Source organism: Meles meles, chromosome 10 (genome assembly GCF_922984935.1).
Source record: "Meles meles chromosome 10, mMelMel3.1 paternal haplotype, whole genome shotgun sequence".
Lineage (NCBI taxonomy): Eukaryota > Metazoa > Chordata > Mammalia > Carnivora > Mustelidae > Meles > Meles meles.
This window is the reverse complement of record NC_060075.1, coordinates 283,835-301,906: the sequence shown is the minus strand read 5'-3', so window position 1 is coordinate 301,906 and position 18,072 is coordinate 283,835. Positions and strand designations below refer to the sequence as shown.

General features: G+C 58.2%; 1 protein-coding gene across 1 annotated transcript in view; it reads left to right on the top strand.

The window, feature by feature from the left end:
* LOC123952112 (voltage-dependent N-type calcium channel subunit alpha-1B-like) overlaps nt 1-18,072 on the top strand; it is a 109,289-nt gene that overhangs the window by 12,469 nt on the left and 78,748 nt on the right. The window contains 6 exon segments of the mRNA XM_046021348.1: nt 2,739-2,860; nt 9,829-9,930; nt 9,932-9,989; nt 10,025-10,091; nt 10,094-10,592; nt 11,500-11,717. Coding sequence (XP_045877304.1) covers nt 2,739-2,860; nt 9,829-9,930; nt 9,932-9,989; nt 10,025-10,091; nt 10,094-10,592; nt 11,500-11,717 — 1,066 coding nt within the window.

Sequence of the window (18,072 nt, the reverse complement as noted above, 5' to 3'; positions counted from 1 at the left end):
GCTGGGGTGTGGTGACGGTGTGGAGGGGGCGCGAGAGACGCCGGGGCAGGAGGGGCAGCTCGTGGAGAAGCCACGGCCTGGAGAGAGTGGCCGGAACAAGAGGTGCCGCCCAGAGAGAGCCTTGAGGAGTGGGGGGCAGACTCCTGGCCTGGGGGGAAGCACCATGACGTGTGGCAGGAGACGTGGCTGAATGAAGTGGCAGGTGTCCCCTCAGCCAGAGGCACGCGTGCGATGGAGACCCTGAAGGGAGGCGTGGGGTCCCTGTGCTCGTCCCTGGGCGGTGAGGGGCCCCGGTGGTCAGTGCTGAGTGTGCCGGGTGAGCCGGGGTGGTCGCCGGCGGTGCTGTCCTGCGAGGCCGGGCCTGGCTGGCGCCGGCAGGATCTCTGCCGCGTCCTTGTCGGCGGGGCTGGGACTCGGCAGGACGGCCTCTCGTCCCAGCGGGCGGCCTCTGAACTCATCTCTCGTCCTGGAGCCTGGCGGGCGGCGTGATTGTACATGTCCTCCCCTGTGGTTTCCTTCCCGAGGACACAGCCGTGGAGGGGGCGGCCTGCTCTCCCGCGGTCCGGCCTCAGGCCTGTGCTTTGAACGAGCCCCAGCTCCTGGTGCGGAGGGTCCGGCCGCCTTCAGGCCCCCTGCGGCAGAGGCCCCGCGTGCCAGCTTTCTCGGCAGAGTGCGTGCCCGGTGTGTGCCCCTTTCTGGGCGCGTGCCCGTGTGCTGGAGCTCACCGCGTGCACAGCCCTGCGTGTGTCTGCTGCCGTCCACACAGCTGGCAACACCATTGCTGTCCTGGGGCCCAGCCAGACGCAGGCCTTCCGCGTGGAGGGCGGGTGCGGGACGAGTCTGCTGTCCGCAGAGGGGCTCCCGACCGTACAGGCCCGCAGGGCCCCCGCCGCCCCTCCCTGCTCTCTGGAAGATGGGCTCCTGCTGGGGGCAGGCCTAGTCCCGTGTCTTCCTTTGCTTCTGCTCAGACTGCCTCTTCTCCCAGCCCAGGCTGAGGCTGTGCTGGGGCCTGTGGGTAGAGATGCCTCCCTTGCTCTGGCTGCTGCCCTCCGAGGACGCGGAAGTCCCGCCCGCCTGCTCATTTCCATGTCAGCCTGGGCGAGAGGGGCTCGGCCATCCAGAAGTTGCTTGAGAGTGACAGTCTGAGACTCCTGGCTGGGCTGCTGGGGCGGGGCCAGGGGGCCTGCATCCACAGGGCACATCTTGGGGTCCGGATTTCCGGGTCCCCAAGAACTGGTGGTGCCCAGGAGCCCTGGTGGTCTGAGCACTGGCTGTCTTGGGGCAGGGGGTGAGCCTGCGTCTGAAGTTCTCACGGTCTTTACCAGCTGTGCAGCAGTGAGGACACACCAGGAAGCCATGTCCTTGGGGCCCTGTCTCCATGCACAGACAGCCCGTGCGATGGCCCCTGGAGGCCACCTGCCCCAATTCAGGAATTCCCCTAACTTGGCAGCTGGGGCAGGCAGAGACCCCGCTGTGTCTGCCTGGAGGGTTTCCGGGTCCTTCCTGTACGTTCCCACAGTGTGTTACAGCACCACATTCCTTTCTAAGTGGGAATCAACTGTGCGCAGTCTAGAAGCTCGCCCTTTGGCCTGGAGGGCTGGGACCGGGACGGCGCCTCCAGCTTGAAGAAGGGCCTTGACAGGGTTCCGTGGTGGATAGAGTTCGCCTGCTCCGTGGAGCTGAAGCTTGAGGGCGTCTTGCTGGGAAGTCTGCAGGCAGCTAGCGGTCTTAGTTCTGGCCATTTGGGGGCCTCTAGGAGAAAATTCATGGGCATTTTGGGCCACAGTGGGAATGTCACTGTGCATGGAAGCCATGTGGGCTCGGGATTGGGGTATCTGGGGAAATACGGGTGGTCTAGCTGAGTTACATGGGGGCCTTAGTTTCCCTCCGTGGGCCCACGGGCACAGCCCCGAGCTTGCATCCAGGTCCCAGGAGCAGAGCAGTTGGTTCTTCCTGGAGACCTGGGGTCAGACCAGAGGGTCTGCCCAGACGCCCACTGCCCTTCTCATGGGAGGCAGAGGCAAGGTATTTGCCAGTGTGCTGGAGAGTCGCGGGTCTTCCCCAGGAGCTTGGTGGGGGAGGGAACGCAGGCACTGGGGTGGCTGTCCAGGCGGACCCAGGGAGGGACTTGCCACAGCCACAGCTGGAGACGGGTAGACACATGTGGCTTGATGGGTCCCAGGAGGAGGGGCGCAAAGGCCGGGAGGTGGTCCGGTGAGACCCACCGCTGCTGCTGATTCCTGTGAGCGCGTGGGGCCGGGATCCAGGCTCAGGGCCACAGCTCTGCGTCTTGCCTTTGCTCACAGCTTCGGGGCAGAGGCTTTGTTCGGGTAGGACGGTTCCCCTCAGGCGAAGGGCAGTGGGTGGGGGAAGGAGGATGTGCATTCTGATGGAGCCGAGTGGGGACGCTGTGGGACAGACACGCAGGCAGCAGCCGGGTCCCGGTGGCTGGAGCTCACGAGTGGGGTGGACGTTACCAGCTGTGACACCCTGGCAGATGGCCCACAGCAGGAGGGCTTGAGGCGAGACTCTTGGGGACGGTTGCCTGGAGTAGCAGGCATGGAAGGTGGTCCCTGCCGGCTGCCAGAGAGCCTGTGTGGAACTGGTGCTCAGGGCTGGAGCCGCTGCCAGCCCCCAGGTGCGAGGGCAGGAAGGACTTAGAGGCCACGGCGGTGGGGGGGCAGCGGAGAGCTGACGTGGTGAGAGTAGACGCATCACACTTCGGTCTGTTCAAACAGGACGAAGAGGAGATGGAAGAAGCAGCCAACCAGAAGCTTGCTCTCCAAAAGGCCAAAGACGTGGCCGAAGTCAGTCCCATGTCTGCTGCCAATATCTCCATTGCCGCCGCCTAAGGCTCTTGGTGGGGGGGGCAGGTGGCGGGGGTCGCTGCAGCCTTGGGCTGAGCCTCTGCAGGACGCTCCTCCTGGGGCTTCCTCAGAATCCCTTATACTGGCTGGAGCTTCTTGGGACGCAGCCCCCAGGAGCCGTGATGCAAGGGAATGGCTCCCCTCCTGGCTCCCCTCCTGCAGCAGCCCGCGAGCAGCGTTCGCCGGGAAGAGCTCTGTGGCTTCTCCCCGTTGCAGGCGGAGCGAGGCGTGACGGCACGTGGCCCTCCCTCCGGGGGTCGGACTGGCTCTGACTTGGTCCTCAGCGGGCTTGGGTGGCTCCAAGCCTCTGGCTGGACACGGGGTGTGAGTCGGGGGTCAGGTCAGTGTGTCTGTCTGGACTCCACTGTTTAGGGATGTGTTTTTGAGCCAGACGATTTGCGCCGCACGTCAGCAGCCCAAGAGACTTATTGCACTTCCCCAAAACATCTCCAAGGGCTCAGTATGGGGACAGAGGCCAAGGGAAGCCTCGAGGATGACAAAAGGTGAAGGCAGGGCCAAGGCTTCCCCGGGGAGACTGGTCACCCTGAGGTTCCCCTGAGCCTCCAGGCACATTGCAAACCACAGTGGGAAGTACTGGGCCCTCAGAGCTGGGACAGAGGGGCCAACCCAGGGCCAAAGGCTGCTGTGTGGTGGGGGAGGTCCCCCGGGGTGGGCAGGGAGGACTGGGACTGAGGGAGGACGTCTGGGCTAGTATCAGGGGGCCATGAGAGAGCACAGAGGAAGGAGCCCTGCTCGCGGGGAGCTCGCTCTCCAGGCTGAGTGCACTCGGAGCTGGGCACTTGTCCTCGGTGCCACGGCCCACCCACACAGACCTCCAATTTCCGACGCAGCGGGCCTCTCCCTCTCCCTGCCCCCAGGAACAGCTGCAGTGCACACGCGTCCGGGCTGCTGAGCGTGTGTGCCGGCAGGTGGACGAGTGTGCGGGGAGAGCGGGTGTGCAGGTGTGCGCGAGGGCCCGTGTCCGCTTGCGTGTGTGAGTACCTGTGTGTCACGTGTGCGTCGTCGTGGCCCTGTTCTTGTCCAGCGGTCCCCGGGGGATGGCCTGTTTGCTAGGAAGGCCTTTGCAGAGCACCTGCCCTCAGCCGAGCAGGAAGCACTGGCCTCTGGGGGGGAGAAGCTAAGGAGGCCCCTGACCCCGGGGCAGGGATGCCGGGGGCTGCAGAGAGCTGGGGAGGACTCAGCAGTCGCCGCTCAGACAGCCACTGGGGGCTCAGGGCTCAGCTGTCTCTGGGTTGTTGGGCTGATTCGGTGACTTGGACGGCATGGTGCTGGGCTTGCTTGGTGGAGACCCGGCAGATGGCCCTTCTCCTGGGCTCGTAGCTGCTGGTGGTCTGCGTTAGCAGAGGGAGCTGGTGAGCCTCTGACCCGTTCCTGGGCCTGTGGGTTTCTCTTCAGCATCTGCCTTCTCTGCTTTTAGAGGGGGTGCTGTCCCATGGGCCCCGTCCCTGCCAGAGCTGCCCATCCCTTAGGGGTATAGGGCAGGGCGTCTGTTCCCATCGGGCTGAGAGCTCCGGGCAGCAGGTGCTGGGGCCCTTGGCACCACAAGGGAGAACTTGTCAGGCCACCAAGAGAGGTCTGGGTGCTCTTCCTCGGTCCCCGTCCTCCTCCGGGAACACTGCTGTGTAGCCACGAGGCTGCAGATGGGCACACCCAGGCCCAGGGTGTCACAGTTCCAGCTGTGGGCGTGACCACCACCTTGGTGCTTCCTGGGGAGGCACAGGTGTTCTCCCTCACGGTGGGGCCTGAGCTTGGTGTCCACTCATTCCTGCCGGGCCAGCCTGGGTGTGTGCCGGCCTTGGCCTCCGTGCTCCCCCTTCTTGGGCAGGTTCCCCTGGGATGCAGCTTTGGGCCTTGTCTCCTGTGGCATGTCCTCCGTGTGCCTCTGTCGGATGGGGCCGGTCCGATGTGGTCACTGGAGATCCTGCCCCGGGGATGAGGTCTGAGCTCTGGGCGTGTGGTGTTGTCTTTCCTCTCTGAGCGTGGAAGCCGAGGCTCAGACCTGGTTCTGTCTGTCCGTTGCCCCGCACCCTCCCAGCTGTTTCTCCTCTCCCAGTGGATCGTGTTTGTGGGTGGGCTTGTCTCCTGCTGCTGGGTGGGCTGTGAGACAGGCCTGAGTGACACGCGCCTTGGCTCTGTCCCCGTAGCCAAGCCGCGTGGTCTGTGAGGCGGGAGGACTGGTCCAGAGGCTGTGGCGCCCTGGGAGGGCCCTTTCCTGCCCTCAGTGTTCGAGGGGCTCCCCGGGTTCTGTGCGGCTGTGCTGAGCCCGAGGGGCGGGGCTCCTGCCTCCTCAGGGGATGTCCCCGTCCTCTGGAGTTGGGCTGTGGCCTCAGGTGATGGCCCCTTCAGGCTCCTGGCAGGGAATGACCGAACACTCACCGTTCACTCAGGATGCCCAACACTCACTGCCACGTATGGTCACACCCAGGACCACACGTGCTCACTCACCTCACACGCGTCCACACGTTCACACACACACACCTCTTTGCTCCTGGGACCCGCAGGGGGACGAGTTGCTCTGAGCCCCTCAGTGTGTAGACTCGGCCTTGAGAAGGAGGAGCTGGGAAGCTGTGGGGCCTTCCCCTAGGGGAGTGACCTCAAAGGGGAAGGGTTGTAGAGATTTCTGGTTTCTCTGCTGGTTTTGGGACGGTGTCCAGAGAGTCTCTGGAAAGTGGCTGGAGTCCCAGTGAGGAAGTGGGTTGGTGATGTAGCCCGTGTGCCCCTGGGAGGGTCACGGTCAGCTGCAGCGCCCGGTTTGGAGCCTGAGGGGCCCAGGACTCAGGGGTGCAAGGGTAGAACGGGGCAGGCAGGTGGCAGGGCTCAGGGGGAGCCGAAAGGTAAGGTGTCCTGCGTTAGCTGGCTTTGCTCTGCCTCCGAGGCAAGGCAAATGCACAGGTTGTCCCACGGCAGCCCCGTGGCAGTGGGACACCCAGTGGCAGGCAAGAGCCATTTGGAATTCAGGGACGCTTGGTGCTGGCTCCTTCCAAGCCCCGTGCCGTGCGTGGGGCCGAGGGTGCCGAGCTGTGGGCTGGCCCCCCGACTGCAGCTTCTTGTCCTCTGGCCGTGGCGGGGTGCTGTGCTCTTTCTTGTGTCACTGTTCCGCCCGGTGCTCTTTCTTTCTCAACTTCTCTTTTACCCCAAGGTCTCAGCTGGTGCCCGTTCTGATGGACGCGTCCCCGGCCTCCTGCCCAGACGCCCACCGCAGCCTGCGCCCTGACCTGATGTGGCTTAAATGTGTTCTGTGCCCCTTAGAGCCCTCTCTGGTTTCTCACTTCTGTTTTGTCTTGTTTCTTGCATGTGCAGTTTCGTAAAGCACACTCGGGGTGCCGTGTCTCACAGCTCGTCTGTCTCCAGCGTAAACTCACCGTGAGTTCCTCTGCTATGACATCCTCTGTGCCTTCACGGGGGCTACACGCCACACCGCCGCCCTAACCGCTTTTGCTCCTCCAGCCCCTTGCTCCGGGGCAGCTCCAGGAAAGCCTTCTGCAGCTGGCGGGGGACGGCGGGCACGCTTCCTGACGGTCCCGAGTCCTGCTCCGGGCCTCAGACTCTGCGCTCGGCCCTTCCCCTCCCCGCTGGTCCTCTTGTCTGCTGTCTGTCCCTGGCGTCTCTCTGGTGTCTCGGGCATTTTTCTGCTTCTCTTGAGGTGGCCGCTGCTGGGCTGCCATGGGGCCCTCGTGTTTCCCACAAGGGAGAGCGTCCAGTCGGACTCACCGAGGACATTCACGGGGTCCTCCTGCCCCATCCATTTTTGACTTCGCAGGGGTATATCCGCGACCCTTAGGAAGCTGTCCTAGTGTCGGCGGAGCTGCTCTCACGTTAGACCAGCCAGAGCCTGAGGTCGGCCACAGAAACCCCGGTGTGTCACTCTGGGAGGAGACACCCGTCTGCCTGGGGAGGAGGTCCTGGGATGGTTGGCTCCAGGGGCTTCCTCTCGGCACATGGGACATGTCTGGAACTGTTGGCTGTGGTCTGCCCAGTGGGCGCGGCAGCACAGTGCCCTCCCTGGGGCCCAGGGGTGTGGGAGTGCGGGCCTCTCTGAGCCACCTGCTCCCTGCTCGGCCAGCCTAGACCTGACGGGGCTTGTTCACAGGCTGTGGGGACCCTGGTGTGTCACATGGTAAGAATGCCGGGTCCTGGATGACCGAGTCCCAGGCTGGAGGAAGGTGTGGACGGCAGTTATGGGCTAACAGGAGGGCTGCCTCCCCACGCCGGCTGCCGCACACACCTGGCGCTCTCAGCCCAGACACCCGAAGTGGGGTCGTGCCACGGACGCCCCTGTCTGGGCCTTGCAGGTGTCCACAGGGCCTGGGTTGGGCGTGGCCGAATAGGGCTCTGCCAGCAAGCTGGGGTCGAGGCACTGTGGAGCCACTCCCCGTGTGACTCCTTAAAGAGCCTTTTACAATGAGGACTTGGTCTGGAACACTGTCACTGTGTTTCAGACGGTGGCCTGGCCCTTGCTCTCACATTCTTGGTGTTGCGAGCTCCGTGGAGAGGTGCGGAGACCCGGGTGGCACACTGCTTCATGAACCAGACAGAGCAGGGACCGAGCAGCAGCCTGGTGCAGGTCAACTCAGACACCAGCAAGGAGGGGAGGCCTGCTGCACGGTCCCCGAGGAAGCCAGACCTCTCCGAGCAGTGGGTGGGTGCAGGCAGCTCCAGGTGTCCTTAGGGCCCGAAGAGGTGACCCAGCAGGATCAGAGCCACAGGAACCTGGGGGGCTGTGTGAGCCCGGCTGCTCTATGTCTTGTTCCCCCGGGAAGTTCTGGGGGAGTCTGCTAGCTCCGTGGCACCCTGTATGTGACCGGACAAGTCGTCCCTTCATGGGGTTTGGCTGGTCTCTGGGAGAGAAGGAGCTGCAGCTAGGGTTGGGGACAGCAGGGCCGTGTCCCCAGGAGACTGTCCTGAGCTCCCAGCCTGCACACTGTCCCCACTGTCTTCACCGCCTGTCTGTTCTGGCGGAGAGCCGGGCCCAGGTCTTAGGCTGCACCCAGCCCTCACCCTGAGGGCCACGGGGCGCTGCGTCCCAGCCTGCGTCACGTGGCCAGGCTGGCTGTCGGCCCTCATGGGCTCCTATCACCCATCTCATGTGGTTCAGCATTGTTCACAGTTGGGTCCTACATTTTGGTGTCAGGCTGGGATGGGTAGGTCCCCTGGGCTCTAGGTTGAAGTCCAAGGAACGGAAACAGAAGGTGGGGGGGGGTCTGTTGCAAGGTGTCCCTGGGAGCAGGGAAGGGCAGCTTTGATGGCTCAGAGGAGAGAGGCCAGGACCTGGCGAGGCAGTTGATGGTGTTGGTTAGCAGATGGCCAGAGAGGCCACACTTGTCCCCCATGCATTGCCCTGACTGCCCAACACAGGGGCTCCCAGGTGAGGGACAGACATTGTGCTCTTTGGCTTCCATTCTTGTGAGGCAGTGCCCTGGACGTGGCTCCCCGCACTGGAGCCTGGACTTCCCCTCCAAAGGGGCTGGATCTGGCATCACACACTTCGTGCAGGCGAGCTGCAGGCACTGGGCCGCCCCCTCGCCTGGCCACCTCTGGCTTTGCAGGTCAGCATGGTGCTCAGTGGCCCAGGGCCCTGATACCGGTGGCCCGTGCAGCCCAGGCCCTGGTCCGGGGCCCCTCAGGCTGTGACTCTGAGCAGTCAGTGCAGTCAGGGGTCTGGCCATGGCCTCACCTCTTTAGAGACCTTTTTCCTGTCTTGTCTTTGCACGCGTCTGACCCTGGCTCCGTCAGTGACTTGGCTGGAGGGCCCTCTGTGAGTCTAGGCTCAGTGTCTCCATCTGTGAAGTAGGGAGGTTGCCGTGAGGTTGGAGGAGATGGGCCACTGCAGCCCACAGCTCAGCGTGGCTCTGAACAACTACCACGACAGTGGGTCCGGAAACCCCCAGAGGCTGAAGGGCAAGACTCTGGCCTCAGACGAGGTTCCTGCTTGGCCAGGGTGGGGCTGGGGTCGCCTACTTTGGAGGCCTTATTCAGCACAGATTCCAGAATGCAAAGGGTTTCTCATGCATCCTTGGCTGGGAGCCCGACATGTGACTATGTGGATGAGGCTGGGGGTGGTCAAACCTTTGATGGCCTATGCAGGGACAGTTGAGCCTGGAGCACAGACCACTCCTGGTGCTGGGGGGCTTCTCTCTGTGCCGGTGGAAGGCAGGGGCTCTCTGTGGAGCCAGGAGAGTGGGGGGCATTGAGAACACAGGAGGGAGCATCTCTAGCCTCAGACCTAACTGCTGGGCCCCTGGGAGCAAGTGGTCACTGAGCCGAGTGGCAGGTGCCTGGATGGGGCTGACCACCGTAGGGAGCAGTCCCAGCTTATCTTTTGGCCCTGAGAGGGGGCCACTGCCCCGGCCCTTTGCTCCCTGGGCTATGTCCACCCTGGTCCGGGGGACCCGCCTCTTCTCAGGGCCTCTCACAAACACCCCCGTCTCCTGGCCAGTGTCTGTTTTTCCAGAAGTGGAGGTGGAGAAGCCCTCCCTGGTCAGCTCTGCTCCATGCTGAAGCAAGGCCAGCGCCCCAGGGCGGCTGCAGGGGGCTCCCTGCCTCCTGCCTCTTCCTCAGTCCTGCCCCATTCCCACGCCGCCCCCTCCTCTCCCTGTTGGCCTTCCTGGCCAGCAGCCCACCTGCCCTGGAAGCCTGTCTGCCACCTCATGCTGGTGCCTGTCTTTCCCACTGCCCTGCGTCCCTTGGCCAAGGGCCCCTGGACAGCTGCTCCAGGGTGGCCTGGAGCCCCCCTGCCCACCCGCAGGCTGGTGCTCTCATTCGGTGGGGCCATGATGGGGGGGCAGGGCCGAATTCTGGGCCCCTGGGCGTCCCTGACCTGTTCTGCGCCGGTTGCCAGGGCTCTCCAGGCCCCCCGCCCGCCATCGCTCCATCGCCGCGGCCATCGGGGCTTCCCGAGGCAGAGGTGGGCAGCGCGGCCTCACCGCCGGTCTCCCCGCAGCAGGCCGCAGCCCTCGGCCAAGGCGCGCTCGGTGTGGGGGCAGCGGGCCCGCCGGCTGCGGCTGCGGAACCTGAGGGCCAGCTGCGAGGCGCTGCGCGGGAGACGGACCCGAGGAGCGGCTGCGCCACGCCACCGCGCGTCCCCCGCGGCCCGACGTGGAGGCGCCGCCGCGCGTCCCCCGCGGCCCCACGTGGAGACGCACCTGCACCGGCCGCTCGTGGTGGAGCTGGGCCGAGACGGGCCGCGCGTCCCCGCCGGGGGCAAGGCCGGCCCGAGGGCGCGGGGGCTGCGGAGGGCGCCGACCGGCCGCCCCGCAGGCACCACCCGCGCCGCGACAAGGCGGCGGAGCAGGAGCGGGCGGACGCGCCGAGGGCCGACGGCGGGGAGCCCGGGGCCCGGGAGGAGCGGGCGCACCGCAGCCGCAGCAAGGAGGCCCGGAGCGAGCGCGGCCGGCGTCACCCCCGGCGGGGCTCCCCAGAGGACAAGGCCGAGCGCCGGCCCCGACGCCACCGCGCGCACCGGCACGCGCCCGACCCGGCCAGGGACGGCGGCGCCAAGGGCGAGCGGCGGGCGCGGCACCGCGGCGGCCCCCGGGCCGGACCCCGAGAGGCGCGGAGCGGGGAGGAGCCGGCGCGGCGGCACCGGGCCCGGCACAAGGCGCTGCCCTCGCGCGAGGACGCGGAGAAGGACGCGGCGGAGAAGGAGGGCGAGGGCGAGGGCGAGGAGCGCGACGAGGAGCAGGAGCTCCGGAACCACCAGCCCAAGTGAGGAAGCGCGCGCCGGGGTGGACCGAGCGGCTGGCCGGGGAGGGCCGGGGCGGGGTGCAGGGGTTGGGGGTGCGGAGCTGCCCAGCGGCCCCTGTCGCGGCTGGTCCCCCTGCCCTCTGTCTCCATCTCTCTTGTGGCGGTGACGATCCTGCCTTGTTGGGGTGTCGCGTAGACTGCTTAAAACTGGGGGGCGGGGTATGCTCTGGATGTGGGCCTTTAGTCCAAGGCAGCCGGCGGGAAAGAGGGCATGGGGAAAGTTGTTGGGACTGGTGTGGGACACGTTGGCGGGGAAGAGCATGCTGGCCCAGGGAAAAGAAAAACGTGGGAGAGCCCGACAGAGGCCTAAGGAGGCCACTGGGCCAAATGGTCGAAGGGAATAGGGCCAGGCTGGGGGGCCATGACACAGAGGGCCTCCTGCCCTTCCACAGCAGCCTTGTCCAGCCTGCCTCGGGCTGGGCCAGGATCCCACTCTGACTCTGGGAGCAGCAGCCCCCGGGCTAAGGCCAGCCGTCTGCAAGAACTCCTGCAGCTGGAGGAGACCAGCCAGGGTCAGCCCAGTCCTGGCACCGTCTCTGTGCAGAGCCCTGTGCTGGGCCTCTCGGTCCTGGCTCTCGGAGGAGTAGCTGAGGGAAACCCTCCTACCGGCGTCTTCATGCTGCAGACGGTCCCCTTTCTAGACACTGTGATGGCAGCCGTGCCTGGTCTTGTGCCAGGCACGGGCAGGAGAATCAGCCCTAAAAGCACAGAAATGTGCAAAGTGATAAAAACCAGAGGAAATGCCAGAGCAGCAGAGGAAGCGGCCGGGGCTGTATTTGGTCGGCACAGGCGCACAAGGAGCTGGGTTTTGCAGACGGAATAGCAGTTGGGGGCTGCATCGGACTCTGACGTGCATTCTTGGTCTCAGGGAGCCACACTGTGACCTGGAGGCAGGTGGACCCGTGGGTGCGGGCCCTGTGCACGCCTTGCCCAGCACTTGTCTGCAGAAGGTGGAGGAACAGCCAGAGGATGCAGACAATCAGCGGAACGTCACACGGATGGGCAGTCAGCCCTCGGACTTGAGTGCCACTGTGCACATCCCGGTGACGCTGACTGGCCCTCCTGGGGAGACCACAGCTGTTCCCAGTGAGTATCTCCCATCTGCGTGGGGCAGGGCCCACCTTGTGCAGGCCCGGTTGGCTCTCCCCCAGTCCCCTCCATGACAGCTGCTTGGGGATGGAGCCTGCCTGTGTGAACTGTCTGACCAGCTGGAGAGGAAGTGCTTTGTGCTCGGCGTCCGTGCCTTGCTATCTCTCTGTTTTCCAGTGGCCCCGAGGAGCCCTATTACTATCCCATGTCACTTAAGCGCTGTTGTCCTCCCTTCCAAAGATACTTGCAAGTTACCAGCTAAGCGCCAGTTGGGGTGTAGTGCTGGGGGACAGCAGGAGGGAGCGGGACTGGGGCCGCCCTTGTGGGACTTATAAGTCTCATCAGGAAGACAGACCCTAGGATGGTCATGACTCTTCCTAGTTATGTGAAAGCTGCTACGGACCTCGGCCCCAGACCTGATGGGGCTGACAGCTAGCCAGTGGTCTTCCCACGACTTACGTGCTTTGTGACCCCTGCTCTGAGGTCCCCACAGGCCTGGGCCTGAGCTCTTCTTCCCTTCCCTCCCTCCCACACTCCTGACTGAGCAGCTGCTCCCTGCCCAGCCATGTGCAGGCACTGAGGGTACGAGGCAAGCAAGAGGCTCTTTGTGTCTGCAGGTCACTCCGTCTGGTAGGGACAGAGAGACCTGGAGGGGTCAGACACAGTCCCAGACACTGTGTGCAGCAGGTGCACAGATGGCTTGTGAGCACAAAGCTAGAGCATCCTGGGGCCGGCTGGAGAGGGCCTGGCCGTGGGAGCTGAGCTCACATGCAAGGTGTGACGAAGTTTAGTCTTGAGAAGACCAAGGGCCATGCAATGCCGGCCCGTGTTTGCAGATGTGTCCACACACACACAGGCATGTGCACGCACCCCTCACCTCTTGGGCAGGTGCTCTCATCTGGGGCCTGGGAACCAGTGTACCGTGCCAGGGGTAGCTGGAGCATGAGCTCTGGCTGCTTTGGCCTCCCGCCGCCCTTCGCTTCCTTGGGAGCGAACTCTCCCTGGCCCATTCTCTGGTCTCAGCTCTCATGGGTGCTGATGGGCCTGTGTTCCCAGACTCTTGGTCTGCTTTTCTCTGGCTTAAGCTCCAGGATGGGCCCAAGGTTCCCACCTGGCTTTGTCTGTGAGTCAGGTGCAGTCCCTCCTCCCCAACTCCTGGCAACCCCTGATCTTTTTACTGTTTCTGTAGTTCTGCCTTTTCCAGAATGTCATCTAGTTGGAATCATACCGCGCACAGCCTTTTCAGACTGGGTTCTTGCACTTACAGTGTGCACGTAGGGTTCCGCCACGTGCTCTCATGGCTTGCTAGCCCACTTCTCTCTAGCGGGGAAGAGTAATCCATTGTCTGGCCATTCCACAGTTGATCCATGCACCTGCTGAAGGACATCGTGGTTGCTTCCAAATTTTGGCAATTATGCATAAAGCTGTTGTAAGCATTTATGTTCAGGATTTTGTATGGACATACACTTTCAGCTCATTTGGGCAAACAGCTAAGAGCTTGACTGTTGGATTGCAAGGTGAGGTTGTGTTTAGTTTTGTAAAGAGCTGGTAGTCTAAGCAAGTGGCTGTACCGTTTGGCATTCCCGCCCGCAGTGAGTGAGCACCGTTCGTCCAGCTCCTCTCCAGCATCCCGTTCTGTCAGTATTTTGTGTTTTTGCCATTCTGGTAAGTATGTAAGGGTATTTCCTTGTTCTGTTTGCAGTCCCCTAATGACATGGGACGTTGAGCATCTTTTCATTTGTGTATTTGCCATCTGCATGTCTTATTTGGTGAGAAAACTGTTCATACCTTTGGCTGACGTTTTAATTTTCTTATTTGAAAGAAAATTTGAGCCTTAATTTTTTGAAGAGCAGTTTAAGGTTCAAAACAAAACAAAGAGGAAGGTACACAGAGTTCCCATGACTCTGTGCCCCCACACAAACATAGCCTCCCCCATTACCCACATTCCCCGTCAGATGCTGCATCTCTTACCAGGGATGAGCCCCCGTGGACACAGCGTAACCACCGACGTCTGTGGTTTACCTTCAGGCTCACTCTTGGTGTGTCCGTACCATGGGTTTGGACAAAGGTACAATGACATATCGCTGTCACTGTAATATGACACAGAGTATTTGCCCTGCCCTAATAATTCTCTGTGCTCTTCCTCTCCGTCCCTCCCCCTCCCCAACTTTAGCAACCACTGATGTCTTTACTGACCATGGTTTTGCCTTGTTCAGAATGCAATATGTTTAGCATCCTGTAGTACGTAGCCTTTTTAGACTGGATTCTTGCACTTACGGATATGTGTTTAAGGTTCTTCCATGTCTTCTCATGTCTTGAAAGCTCCTTTCTTTTTGGCATTGAGTAATATTTCCATTGTCTGGCTGTTTCACACTTTATCCAGTCATCTACTGAAGAACATCTTGGTCGCGTCTAAATTTTGGCAATTGTGTATAAAGCTGTTAAAAACATCTGTGTGCAAGATTTTGTGTGAACCTGACTTCAGCATCTTTGGGTAAATACCAAGGAGAGTCAATGGCTTGATTATATGGCAAGAGTGTGTTCAGTTTTGTAAGAAACCACTGAACTGTCCATACCATTCTGCATTTTACCACCAGTAACGTACAAGTGCTCCCATTACTCCACACCCTTGCCAGCATCTGGTATGGTCAGTGTTCCAGATCTGGCCATTCTGTAAGTGGGTAGCGGCACCCAATTGTTTTGATTTGCACTTCCCTAATGACGTGTGATGTGGTACGTTGCCTTTATATACTTATTTGCAATCTGCATTACCTTTTTGGTTAAGATCTTTGGCCCGTTTTTAAAATTAGGTTGTTTTCTTATTTTCGATTTTCAAGAGTTCTTTGTAAATTTTAGATAACACTCCTTTTTTAATCAGCTGTGTTTTTCGCAGCTTTTCCCCTCCCGTTTGTGGCTCATCTAATTGTTCTCTTGACGTTGTCTCTCACAGAGCAGAATTGATCAACTTCAGTGAGGCCCAGCTGACCCATTATGTCTTTCATGGCTCACGTGCTTGGTGGTGTATCTAAAAGGTCATCATAAACAAGGTCATCCAGGTTTTCTCTGATGTCATCCCCTAGGGGTTTCATGGTTCTGCATTTCCCCTTTAGGCCTACGAGCCATTTTGATGTAAGTTTTGTGAAGGGTGTGATGTCTGTGTCTGCATTCATTCCCGCATGTGGACATCCGGGGTTATAGCTCCCGCTGTTGAAGAGATGGTCTTTGTCCCACCGATTACCTGTGCTTCTTTGCCCTGATGGTCAGGTGGCTCTGTTTCCAGGGTCTATTTCTGAGCTCTCTACTCTGTTCCGTTGTTCTGTTTGTCAGTTCTGTCACCGAGATGGCACTGTCTCGACCACTGTAACTTTGGAGGGAGTCTTAAGGTTGGGTGCCATTGGTCCTCTTTGTTCTTCTCCTTCTGTGTTGAAATGTTGGCTGTTCTGCGTCTGTTGCTTCCCCATATAAACTTGAGACTCGTTTTGCTGCTATCCGTAAAATACTTGATGAGATTTTGAGTGGGACTGCATTGAATCTACAGGGCACATTGGGAAGAACTGGCACCTTGGCAGTATTGACTCTTCCTGATCATGAACAAGGAGCATTTCTGTCTTTAGTTAGTTCTTTGATTTCATTCATCAGAGTTTCTGTTTTCCGTATGTAGGTCTTGTCCATATTTTGTTAGATTTATACCTAAGAATTTCATTTGGGGGGGAGCTAATATAAATGATACCATGCTTTTAATTCCAAATTGCATTTATTCATTGTTGATAAGTAGGAAGGTCATTGACTTTTGTGTATTAACCTTGAATCCTGCAATCTTGCTAAAATCACTTTAAAAAAAGATTTTATTTATACATTTGACAGACAGAGATCAGAAGAAGACAGAGAAGCAGGCAGAGAAAGCGGGTTGGGGGGAAGCAGATTCCCTGCTGAGCAGAGAGCCCGATGCAGGGCTTGATTCCAGGACCCTGAGATCAAGACCTGAGCCGAAGGCAGCGGCTTCACCCACTGAGCCCCCCAGGTGCCCCGCTAAAATCCCATTTAGTGCCAGGAGTTTTTTGTTGAGTCTTTTGGATTTTCTATGTAGATATCACATTATCTGTGAACAAAGAGAGTTTTATGTCTTCCTTCCCAATCTGTATATGTTTTATCTCTTTTCTTGCCTTATTACTTTAGCAAGGACTTCCAACATGGTGTTGAAAGGAGTGGTGAGAGGTGGCATCCTTGCCTTGTGGACCTGACCTTGGTGGGAAACTTCAAGTTTCTCATCATTGAGCAGGAGGTGAGCTGTCGCTTTTTAAAGATAGTCTTTATCAAGTTGAGAAAGTTCCCCTCTATTCCTAGTATTCTGAGAGTTTTTGTGATTGGTGGGTGTTAGATTTTGTCAAATGCTTTTTGCATCTCTTGATATGATCAAGTGACTTTTCTCTTTTAGTCTGTTGATGTGATCATTCAATGATTTTCAAGTGTTGGAAGAGCCTTGAATGCCTCGGACAGATCTCACTTGGTTATGGTATATATAATTTTTTTTATACTTTCTGGGATTTGATTTGCTAATATTCTGTTAAGAATTTTTGCATATGTTCATGAGAGATATTGGTGTATAGTTTTCTTTTCTTGTAATGGCTTGTCTGGTTTTGTTACTAGGTAATGCTGACCTCATAAAATGAGTTAGGAAATACTCCTTTTGCTTCTATCCCTTGAAAGAGATTGTTGACAACTGGGATAATCTCTTCCTTAAATGTTGGGTGGAATTCATTAGTGAACCCACCCGGGCTGATGCTTTCTGTTTTGGAAGGTAGTTAAGTTATGAATTAATCTCTGTAATAGATAGAACCCTATTTACATTGTCTAGTTCTTCTCGTGTGAGTTTTGGCAGATTTGTCCTTCCAAGGACTTGGCCCATTTCATGTAGGTTATCGAATTTATGGGCATAGAGGTGTTCATAGTGTTCTTTTGTTATCCTTTTCATGTTCATGAGATCAATATTGATGTCCCCTCTTTCATTTCTTCTATTAGTAATTTGCGTTTTCCCTCTTTTTTCTTAGTTAGCCTGAATGATTTTAATCTAAATTTAATGATCTTTTCAAAGAAACATTGGTTTTGTTGATATTCTTTCTTTATTTTGTGTTTTCAAATTCAGTGATTTCTGCTCTAATTCTTTTTTTAAAAATTGTACTTATTTATTTATTTTTTGGCGAGGGAGAAGGGTGGGGGAGGCGTGGAGGAAGAGAATCTTTTTTTTTTTAACATTTATTTATTTGACAGACAGAGATCACAAGTAGGCAGAGAGGCAGGCGGGTGGGGGGGGAAGCAGGCTCCCCGCTGAGCAGAGAGCCTGATGCGGGGCTCGATCCCAGGATCCCAGGATCATGACCTGAGCCGAAGGCAGAGGCTTTGACCCATGGAGCCGCCCAGGTGCCTCGGGAGGGAGAGAATCTTAAGCTTTACACCCAGCTTGCACGACCTGTACCTCCATCTCCTGACCCTGAGACCGTGACCTGGGCCGGAAGCAAGAGTCAGTCGCTGAGCCGGCTGAGCCACTCAAGTGCCCTCTGCTCTCATTCTTGCTAAAGTCTTCTCTGTTGCTTACTTTTAATGTTCTGTTTGTGTGTTTGTTTCCTACAGCGGGAACTTAGATCACTGATTTTAAGTCTTTCTTTTCAGGTATGTGCTTTCGGTGCTATCTGTTCCTTGTAAGCATTGCTTTTGCTGCATCCCGCGAACTGATGAGTTTCATTTGCACTTAGTTAAAAATATTTTTACACTGCTCTTGAGATTCCTCTTTGACCCATGTATTACTTAGCAGTGTGCTGTTTAATTTCTACATATTTCAGGATTTTCCAGTTATCTTTCTGTTACGATTTCTAGTTTAATTCCATTGTAGTATGAGAACAGACATTTGTGCCCACTGTTTAACTAACTGTTTTCTAACTGTTGAGTTTTAAGATTCCTTTTTATGTTTTGGATACCAGTGTTTTATCAGATATGTGGTTTGCAAATAACTTCCGCCTGTTTGTGGCTTGTCTTTTCATTCTTTTAATGTCTCATGTTTCTGATTATTACTGGTGCAAGGGTTAGAATTGGGTTTCTGTCATGGCTTCTGCTAGGGGCAGAAATCTAGGCTATTGACTTTTTTATGGCAATTTTGTATCCTACTACTTTCCTGAACCCTCAAATTGTCTATTAGTTTTAGCATCGACTCTTTGATTTTTTCCCCCAAGTGTATTTTGGAGACTTCTACAAATAAGTACTAAGTACTCCTTCCCAGTCTTGGACTTCTCAAGATCCTTTGCTTTTTTTTTTTTAAGATTTTATTTATTTATTTGACAGACAGAGATCACAAGTAGGC